At 32.3% G+C, this 11,133-nt stretch overlaps 1 protein-coding gene across 1 annotated transcript; it reads right to left on the bottom strand.

Moving 5' to 3' along the window:
• Positions 7,717-9,623, bottom strand: LOC107636167 (putative pectinesterase/pectinesterase inhibitor 45). Its single transcript, XM_016339693.1, has 3 exons — positions 8,582-9,623; positions 8,005-8,229; positions 7,717-7,961 (listed from the first exon to the last, which is right to left on the bottom strand). Exons 1-3 carry the CDS (start codon positions 9,621-9,623, stop codon positions 7,717-7,719), a joined length of 1,512 nt encoding a protein of 503 aa, XP_016195179.1.

Genomic DNA, 11,133 nt, shown 5'->3' with positions numbered 1-11,133 from the left:
AACATTAAACATTTATTTATTGAAAAATTTTAGCATGGTGCGAACACGTATTCATGGAATCAAGAAAACAAGAATTATACTTTCTTTGATCATTCAAAAGTAGAATTAAAATGAATTATTGAATTAAAAGTAATCGAAAAAGAGATAAGGAATATGATCCGATTCGGTCCCTTTGTATGTATTAGTCATAGACTCATAGTTATTTGAGTTGAATAGAATCTCCGACCATATAATTTACAAACGTCGTGTCATATGCTTATCTTCTTCCATTGTATCTCATAGGTATGTCTGAGACAAAATGTATTTACTATATTTGGTTTTCAAAAATATTATAGTCTATCATAAATAAGTCATAAAATTAACTATATATTACCTATATTTATATATTCTTTTTAATATAGGATATTGATTATTAAAATAATAAAATTTGTTGCTCAGAATCATAATTTTTATATAACAAAATAATCAGATTCTCATAATAGAGAATAATCAACTTCTTTTATGAACAATCAAAATAAGAGATTTAAAAATTTTCTAACTTCATAATATATTATTATATTACAAAAATATTATACAAAAATTAGCTACTAAAATTAGTCACCATGTATTTATGTATGTTGTACAAAAAATTTGCACAAATGCTCGACGTTGAAAAGAATTCAATAATTAAAGTCGAAGATCATATATGCATGAAGCATATTATGATTGAAGAAAATAAAAATGAATTAGGCTTGATGGTTAAGTTACCTTATGTTTGGTGTCTAAATTTGCTTGAGGTTCAAAACTACTTAGCATCCAAGGTTACTTGAGATCCAAGACTATTTAAAGTTCAAGACTACTTGAACTCTAAGTTTACTTGAGATTCAAGGCTACTAAAAGTGTAAGTTTACTTGAAGTCTAAGAATAATCTTAGACTGTTTCTCTATAAATAGGATTAGTTTTAATATGCTAGGAGAGCTTCCATTCATTCACACACTCACTCGCTCTAAAAATTTCTAGTCATTGACGCACAGAAACAAGAGTTACAAGTCCACGTAAGTATTGGGAGACTCTATTTTTCTTTTGGTCATTTTTCAATTCTATTTTTTCTTTCTGTTATTTAAATTCTATCATTTTTATTCAATTGTACTTGTCAATTTCTGCACATTTTAATATAAGTCTTGCAATTTTTAATTCTTTATTTTTTGCACTTGTTCTTTCTTACTGTTTGTTTTTCTATAATTATTTTTTGGAAAAGTATAGGGAACCAAGTTAGAGTCTGCCAAATTTTACCAACAACAATTAATTATTAATTTTAAATTCTAAAAACAAAATTTAAATAATTAGTATTAAACAGAATTTGAAAGATAAGGATTAGGCAAATAGTAACCGCCCCATAAACGTCTCCACCTCTTCTTATCGCAGCTTCGGAAGTGCCCTGGCTTCTATCGCGCAGACCACTGCATCGCTGCCTCTGCAGTGCGCCGCGCACGTCACCACTCTCCCGTCGCACCGCCAGCTAATCTGTGTCACTCGCATCCATGTCGCTCGCCTGTCACATCCTCGCCGCTCGCGGTTTGCATATCCAAGGCCAAGCCCGCGTTTGCGCCACCGCGGCCTCCACCTCGACGATCCTTTGCGCAGTGCTGGTTCCCTCTGCAACCAATCCCCGTCGCCGCAAGGTGCTCTCTGCAAGCGCTGTTTCCTCCTCCGCTTGACCACGGTAGTGCCCTTCCTCTCGTGATTCGCGTTGCCGCCGACCATCACAGCGCGCTCCCTCTCTCTCGTATTCACCTTCTCAATCCTTTCTACTTCCTTTCTGGTGAGCCAATTCATCTTCTTTTACTTTTTCTTTTTCGATTTCTTTCTTTTTTCTCTAATTTAATTTAAAAATCAATTTCTTTTCTAATTATTTTGGTTGTTACAATATACATGTTGTGTCTATTATAGACTATGATGATGAGTGTGGCAGTCAGTGAATCTGTGTCAAAATTCATGATTTTATTTTTTTCTGGTTGTTGGTTCATTTTGAAATTTGCACTGTTTGTTGATTTTGTGTTATGTTGTTGCTAATGAAGATTTAGGTATGCAATTATCCTTGGAATATGATTTTACCTTTGTTATGAAGTTGTTGCCCTGTCAAAAATCATGAAAATTTTGTCGAATTAAAGATGTGAATATTATAAATTAGGTTAAAAGTTTTATGTTTCAGAATGTGTTTTTAACTCCTTAATTATCGATCTGTTATGATCCTTTTTTAAATTGACATAAATTATCGATCTGATAAAGGTTATTCTGACATTAGTTCTAGTCAGGTTTTTTCTCAACTAATGACCAATAAAAGTAAATAGAGAGATAGGATCAAACATGTTACAAATGTTGCAAATTCTTGCTAATGTACTAAAAAGTATCATTTATAAAGAGGTAATTATAGTTAGCTGCATTTACTTATAGTTTGTAATACAAATGTTCGAGTAATCTTTGTTTTTATCATGTTTTAAGCTTTATAATATTAAAACCTTTTTATGATATAAGTATATTCTTCTGCTTCATTTGAAAAATGAATAGTTTCCATAAAATCATGAATCTAATTTCTGATAATTACTTTTTCTTGTACAAAATATTAAGAATAATGTTATCACACATGAGGCCATGAATGAAGGAGCAATTTCTTTAATTTTTTTAAAGAAGCATTTCCATCAATTGCTAAATTATTGAACTATTTCTGTCTAACTTTATTTCTTTACATTACTTTTAGAGATGAGCTTTTCAAACACTGGCTAATAGTATTGGATAAGAAGATTCTTCTATTAGGATTTAATAGAAAAAAAAAAGTTAATTAAAAAGATAAAAAAACATGTTAAAAAAATCTGTTAGATAGAAACTCAAGTGGAACCACCTACAAACAAATTGTGAAAACTCTGTAGAACTATAGTTATGCAATAATGTTATTTCTCTACTCATGATTTTTATCTATTCATGATATTTTATCTACTATTAAATATAATATAAATTTTATTTAAATTAAATTCATATTCCATCAAACAATAAATAAAATTTGAAACTTGGTTATTGCTTAAGGAATCCGACTTATTTTGGTATGAAGATAAGTGATTCAGGTTGATGATTATGTTTCTTAGTTCTGGAATATAGTTGTTGCTCGATTACATAAGTTACTAACCTTTAAATTTAATTTCCTTATCTATATTAGCGGATCATATGTTGGGAGGGGCAACTGAAGTAGATAGATCAAGACATCTTAATCTATATGAAGATCCTGCGGTGCCCTCTGATGCTGAGACCAAAATAATAACTAATTGATTTGTTTTAAAATGTTTCTTAAATCCTTTATGTCAAATATTTTGCTTTTTGCATAGGTGATTGTAAAGCTGTCAATATTTTGTTGAAATTAGATGCCAACTATAATGTATAGTGGTGTTGCTTACAAGTATTTTATTCATACATGATGTTTGCTTGTGTATTATCAACCTCAGAATATGACATAATATTCTTCTCAAATTTAAAGTTTATTGTTTAGTTTCATGAACCGTGAACTTTGGGTTGTAGTTAATTATGTTCAGATTATATGACAAATCATTATTTATTTCTTATTTATTTTTGTGGTCTTGATCAAAAGTTAGTCCTCTTTGCTAAAGGTAGGAGCTTGTATTCAAAGATTAGATCAGGTGCGCCAGAACGAATTAAATCTTACCTGATTTTAAGTAGTTCTGAAATTAATGACATATCCAATCAAGTTTTAAACAAAAGACACATTCATCACAGACACAGCCAAAGAAGTTTGAAACACAAGACACATCTATTAAGGACACATCTAACAATTAAAGACACATCCAAACATTAGTCGGTTAAAACAAAACAAGTATTTAATAAATGCAAAAAGACATATCAATTTCTTAACAGAGAAGGCACATTCACACTTAAAATTTTTTTACAAGAGATAACCAAAGAAAGTTCACAAGTCTTGAAAAGCAACATCGAAGTTCTAAATAGAGGACACATCCATTAAAAACACATTCAAATAAGTTTTAAACAAAAGACACTTTCAACAGAAGATACATTTATTAAAGACACATCCAAACAAATTTTAAACAGAAGACACATCCAATAGAAGACACATCCAAGTATTAACTGGTTAAAACAAAACAAGTGTTTAACAAAAGCAAAAAGATATCATCTAGAGAAGCATCTTTAACATATCAAAAAAATTAAATATCTCTACCGTCTTCATTTCTAACAACTTCTCCTTGTATGCTAATTAACCAAACAAAGCATCGTAAGAAACTATAATAGAATAATTTAACTAAAAATAATAGATCTACTAAGCTAGTACAATTTCTGCCTAAATGAATTCAAAGGACACAAGGGAATGTTATGACATTCTACTTCTCGTTCCGAAGAACATACAAGTTGGCTTTCAACAAGTTTTTTGAGCATCTCATTATTTGTAAGATCAGGTGAGGTAAGGGTCTTATAAAAGAATTCTCTATACAGCACAAGCTTTTGTTTCTTCTCTATCTATGCATCTCTTGGAAAATTAGAACAAGCCTTCTCTTAGGAATTCATGTTAAGCACCATGTGATCAACCATTTACAAGTTCTGACTTTGCTCCTAAATCAACAACAGAATAAATTTTCCATAGTTATAAACAAAGACTAGCCATTCATGACTAATTCAACATCTCATCATAAGCATATAGAGCGTATAAGCATACTCTGCAAGTGGATCAATTAGGTAGATATTAGCAATAAAGCTTCCCAAAACAAATAACTTGAACCTTAACTCAAATGGACACATTCCAATAGTCTAAACTAAGCTGCTAGATACTTATCATGATTCATGGTGATCATTACTTCTCCTTGAATGGTGATGTCATTCAATTTGAATAATATCCAAAAGTCTTCCAAAGAACTTACTCGGGGCAATGTATTCATATGATCCAGCAACCCTGGACATGGCACCGGCACCAGCACCAGCACCTCTGTCGCCCACCTCACACTGCAAGGTCTTAGCAAGCCCAAAATTCGCTACATGAGGCATAAACTCATGATCAAGCAATATGTTATTGCTCTTCACATCCTTATGAACTATAGCAGGCACACAATCATAGGGAATTAGTGTTTAGTAATGATAGATTTTTGGTAAATTCAATTCTATGTTGTTTCCATTATAGCATATAACTAATAAAAAGGCAATAAACTCATCATAACATATAGCTAAAAATAGAAAAGTTACACTAAACATACGTATAACCAAGTAACAAACACATAGTGGCAAATGGAAATTAAATGAAATTACATGACATGAAAGTCCAGAATCGAAATTCGACCTTAAAATCAATATACAACATTATATTCCCATTAAAATAAGCATGAACTAAAGGAGCTCAATGAACTGCAATTCAGAAAAAAGTTACAAGAAAATTATATGAAACTATCTCAGAAGAAACATCCAACTAAAATCAATGAAAAATCCATGAATCCAACAAAAATTAGGAGCATCACATAAGAACCATGAATACCAAAATCGAAATAGCTATTGTTACTTAAAAGCCTAACAATATACAAACCAATTGGAGAACACCGGGATGATTGCAGAGAGCGGCGTGCAACTGTCGGTGGCTAGACGCGGCGGGGCAGCGTGGACACAGAGGTGGTTGCTGTTGCGGCCTGGAGGAGACGATGCGTCGTCGACACCTTCAGACGAGAAGGACTCCCGCGGCAACATCTATCTTCGTGGGAACCAGCATCGGCGGCGTCGACCTCCGTGATAGCAGCAGTGGCGGGGATGTGTTATGGTGTTGAAGACGACGGCGTCCTCGTGGGTGGGCGGAGCAACTCAGGCTGCGCAGGTGGTAGGCGGAGGCGGCGCCGAGGAGACCTGTCGACAGGGCTGATGAGTATGCAGCGCTGGAAAAGGATATGGGGGTTGGGGGAGTGTATCCACAGTAAGAACAAAAGGGTATAGGGTAAATCAGGGTTAGTGTGGTAAACTAGTGAAATTAGGATTAATCTGGATTAATTGGGGATGTGCCTTTTGAAATTAAGTGGGCTTAGAGCCCAACCCAACTAAAGTTGGCAGATGTTGACAGAAATGCTGTTGGTAACGTAGCGGGATTATTATTTTTTTACACTTCTATTAGAAACGATCTCTAAATTGTAAGAGCAACTCATAAAAGGAGAGTCGTATCTGTTTCTTGAATTGAGATTTTGATACAAGTTTGGTCGACACCTCCTATCGAGGTCTAAAAAACAAAATCTAGACAAAATATTGTATAAATGCATGTGTGTTTAATTTTTTTATGTGTATTTTATATTTCAACATATATTTTATACTAATGGTTAATTTTAATTGCTAATTTTAATATATACCTAACATAGTCGATTATATTAATATTTGTTTTTATTTAAAATTTTAAATTAAAATAAGGGATATTTTACTACCACCGCCACCACTCCCAATGGAGTCGAACGACGAAAAGGACGAAGACGACTATGCTAATTATTGTTGTTGATACTATGTACTAGAACACTTATTACTTATTTATGTTTGGTACTAATTATTCTTAGTTTGATAATTTGGTTATTGTATTTGATAACTTGAATAACTTGTTTGCTTATTAATATATTCTAATTTTCGTTTAATTTCAAATTTTCATTTAGAACATGGATTAGAACAATGATAATTAAAATTTATTTTATTTTTTTGTATGATCGAATATATATTATATATTTATTTGAAAAAGAAAAATATAAAAAAAAAACATTCTGTTATCTTTACCAACAAAAATTCATCAAGATTTTTTTTTACAATGATACACAAATCTTTCGTCGGTAAATGAAAAAGTTCTCTCTTTTTAAATTTTAAACTCCACAATATCGACAAAAAATCCATTAATCAGTTAGTTGAAAAATTACTGATAAAAAATTCATCAATAATTTGTTACCTATTAAATTCTAAGTCTCAAAGTTTTCGTGGAATTTTTTGTAATAACGAGATAAAATCTATCGATAAGTTTTTGACCTAAACAACTCATCAATAAATTACCACGGATGAGATTTTTATTGTCAAATGAAGTCTATCTGTAAAACAACAGAAAGGGCCAATAAATCTACTTGTAATGACCTCTTTTCTTGTAGCATACCACTTTATAGGACATGTGAGAGTATGGACCAATCCAAATTTGAAATTTTTATGGTTTTGAGAACTAGGCCGAATAGGTCAATTTAATGTGCGGCACTTCTTTTTCCTAGTATATTATATAGTAAACAAAGATTCAGACAATGCTTTTTTTTTTGAGAAAAATGTTACTAGACTAAAAGAATATAAAAAGTTAGTTAGTATTAATACAAAAATACAAGACAAATATTAAAAAAGAACCAACATTTTTTCTATTTGTTATTGATAGTTTAATCTCTTTGAGAGAGGAAAGATTAGATAATATAATTAACAATTCCGTTACGTTACCAACAATATTTCTGCCAACTTCTGCCAACTCTTATTTATAATTGTATTTAATAAAAGTGTTTTTATGGATGTGTCTAATAAAAATGTATTTTTTATGGATGTGTCTAATAGAAGTATTTTTATAGATATATTTTTTAGATGTGTCTCTTTATACATGTGTTTAAAATATAATAATTAATTGTTGTTGGCAATAAGTTGGCAAATAATATATTGGTACTCTATACTTTTCCTATAATTAAAAAGTAATAAATGTTATGGTCTTAGAAAACCACTGTCAAAAGGAACACCAAGAGCGTTCAACCATTGGTCAGCACTATTGTTAGGTCCACCCTTGAGGAATTCAGCAACAGTGAATCGCATTGCTTCATTCTTGGTTATTATACCACGATATCCCTTCCACTTGATTCTTCCATGAACTGAAGCAGCTGGTCCGGTATTTCCATACTCACAAATATCTAAGAAGCCTTTCATCTCATTGCCATCATGAGGGGCCCATCCTTCCAGATTAATCCAATCACCCAGATATGATTCCATAATTACCGGGGGATGTACCGAAGATAAAGTCAACTGTTCCAGCAATTTCGCAGTTGCGGTAGAATTGTCTGTTGGCTTGAACATACAAAGTGTCTTGATAACCGTGTATGTGGCAGTTATAAAAAGCTGAAAAATCTCCTACATTTCTGAGTGCAACTGCTTGGTGCCCTTTTGCACCAGCTGCATTCTCGAACCTCATGTCCTTCGCAAGAAACATTCCCGCTTTATTCACTACATGCATGCACATTCATTTTATTATATATTAATTAGAGTAATCATTATATATTATGTATGACTCATATTATCTATCGTGTACTAGATTTATTTCTGTATTTGTAAACTCTTTTTTTCCATATAGGATATTATGTCGAGTTTCGAGTGACTAGATAAAAGATGAGTTATACAAATATTTGTCGTGTATGTGTGTGCCTACGAGAAGATTGACGAAGGTTTATATGTAGTTATTTTTATGAAATTATTAGTTAAAAATTATTATCTAACCGTTCTTAGCTATCAATTTCACAAAAAATTACATGTGAGTCTTTATTCATATAATAATAAAATAGAGAAAATAAGGAATTACCAAAAGTGGCAGTTAACATGGTCTTGAGGTTGTGGGTGACATTGCTCATACTAGCAGTGACAATGGTCTTAGTAGGGCCATCGCCATACATGAAAACGTTCATTGCATGAGATGGAACCGTACAATTCTCCTTATAGATCCCCGTCTTAACATAGATAATGTACCTTCCCTGAAAATTCTTTGTCTTTGGGTATGAGTTAATTGCATCCTGAATCGTCCTAAAGTTTCCACTACCATCTTTAGCAACCACTACATTTGGAACATAAAACTTCACATCCTTCGCCAACAGCTTGCGATCTGAAGAGGAAAACCAATCGGGGAACCCCTCGTTATCAACCTCTTCGCGAAGAACACGCCCAGAAGAAGAAATGGGTTTCATTTGCACATGCACACCAAGATCTTCAATGATCTTAGCTAAACCAGTAACAATATCGAGAGTTATGATGGAAACCTTCTCAACACGATCCAAACTCTGGCTTTGTAGTTGTTCTTTGATTTTTCTCTCTCCTTCATTTTGATCTTCAAAAATGTCAACACAAGATTGCTGATATGAGATAACGGCGCTAAGCCAGTTCTTGAGGTCGGGGCTTTGCGTTTGCACGGAGTTAATGTCGTGATTGCTGCGAAGCGCATTGCTGAAAAGATCGAGGCTGCTCAATGCGGACTCCATGACTTCTTTGCAACCATCAATGGCCATCTTGATTCCATTGTCATCTTTGGAGAACTCCTCCTCAGTCGTTATCATCTTTAGGGCGGTGGTGACGCTGTCTCTGATATCGTTCACGGCGGCGTCGATATATGCTTTCGGGTCGGAAGAAGAAGAACCATCAACTTGGCTTAGAACCTCGCGACAGAGGTTTTGATCCTCTTGTGTGTTGCGGCACATGAGACTCGTGAACCTTTCTTTAGTGTTTTGCACTTCATCAGCGCCATTGCTTTTCTTGTTATTAACGGCCATGATGACCCCAGTGGCAACTACCGCCACAAGGATGAGCGAAAGTGAAACAACTATTGATACTATGATTTTTCTTTTCTTTTCCATTTATTTTTTATCTTCTTTTTTTTGTGTTATTGGAAAGCATTGCAGCACTTTCAAATATTTATAGTCACTCACAAGATGTTTGTTGAAACTACTATAGTTTATTAGTTCAGATAAGATTATGTTCAGACACGTTTAGAAACAATTGTCTATTAATAAGGTTAATTAATTGGTATTTTATTATAACCTTGATTAGATTAACTGGCATTGTGGTATGACCAACAATATAAATTGTTTAATTTTAGTACTAAACTGTTGGATAGAAAATTCGATAGTTAACAATTCAATATGAAATTAGCTAGTTTCGATCATTGTTAATTTTCTTTTATGTTATTTGATTACAAAAGTGTCATGTAATCAACAAATTTCAATGCAAAAATTCACAGATTTGGCGGCTAACCAAATTCGGTCACAATAATACAACTAATTTTGTAACAGATAAAGATTTGCTATGACCAAAAACGTTTTTGGTTGCTAAATTGATATCTACAGTAAAAGTTATCTACCAATTTAACAATCAATTGAAAAATTAGATTGGTTAGACTATTGCTACCTATATTGAAGTGCTTTCATTGTTAAATTATTTCAGATTTTTCATGTTATTTATCAATTTATACACAAGATCATCTGTAAAATAATATGTTAGAAATATTAAGTTTAAATTTATAAAAGAATAATTTCATCAAACAATGAAATCATTCATGAATGGAGAAGATGAAAAAAACATTATCAAAAGATTACTGACTTATATTATTAGTTATACAATCTAATTCTTTAGTTAGTTACCGAGTATGATTACATACAGTATCTCAAAAAGAAAACTGATAAAAACTGATCACTCTATTAAAAACACTGCACACATTGAAACTAAACTGATTTAAGGCCTAAAAGATCTTCCAACACTAAGAATATGAGAGGCTCTGGGAAGCATCATAATTCGACGACCATAGTGTTTGATGGGAAGCTCTATCATCTCATGACATGGAACCTCAACCATCCAATGTCCTTGTTTTGCAGGATACACCCCATTTCCATTCCTATTTTTTGCAATGGGCCTTATTCCCATTCCAATAATCTCTTCTTTCTGCTCTGATGGAACCACCATGAATAATTCTCAACAAGATATGTAACACTACGGTTTTGTTCTTTGTTGTTTCTAGTTTCAGTACAAGTTAAGATGCTTGAGTCCCTTTTGTTTATATAGAAAGCAAAAAGTGGTTCTTTAAGCTTCTCTTTATACTATCTTGGCACTGATGCAGCACTTTTAACTAATTTAATATAATTTGTTTGGCCGAAGCTAATTAAGGATTATTAAATCCGATAGATTCTGGATAAAATAAAGTAATTTATTTCACGTTAGATTTGCCAAATGAATTTTTTTTTCTTGTTGTTGGTAATAATATTTGAATAATTAAGTTTGATTAATTCAAAGGCAACAATTCATTTATTTTTTTAATTAATTATGGTTATACTTTATCAAAAATACTATAATAAAAAAGCATATATTATATTA

This window comes from Arachis ipaensis, chromosome B04, assembly GCF_000816755.2.
Source record: "Arachis ipaensis cultivar K30076 chromosome B04, Araip1.1, whole genome shotgun sequence".
Classification (NCBI taxonomy): domain Eukaryota; kingdom Viridiplantae; phylum Streptophyta; class Magnoliopsida; order Fabales; family Fabaceae; genus Arachis; species Arachis ipaensis.
The sequence above is the reverse complement of the archived record's forward strand: the minus strand, read 5'-3'. Positions and strand labels throughout refer to the sequence as shown.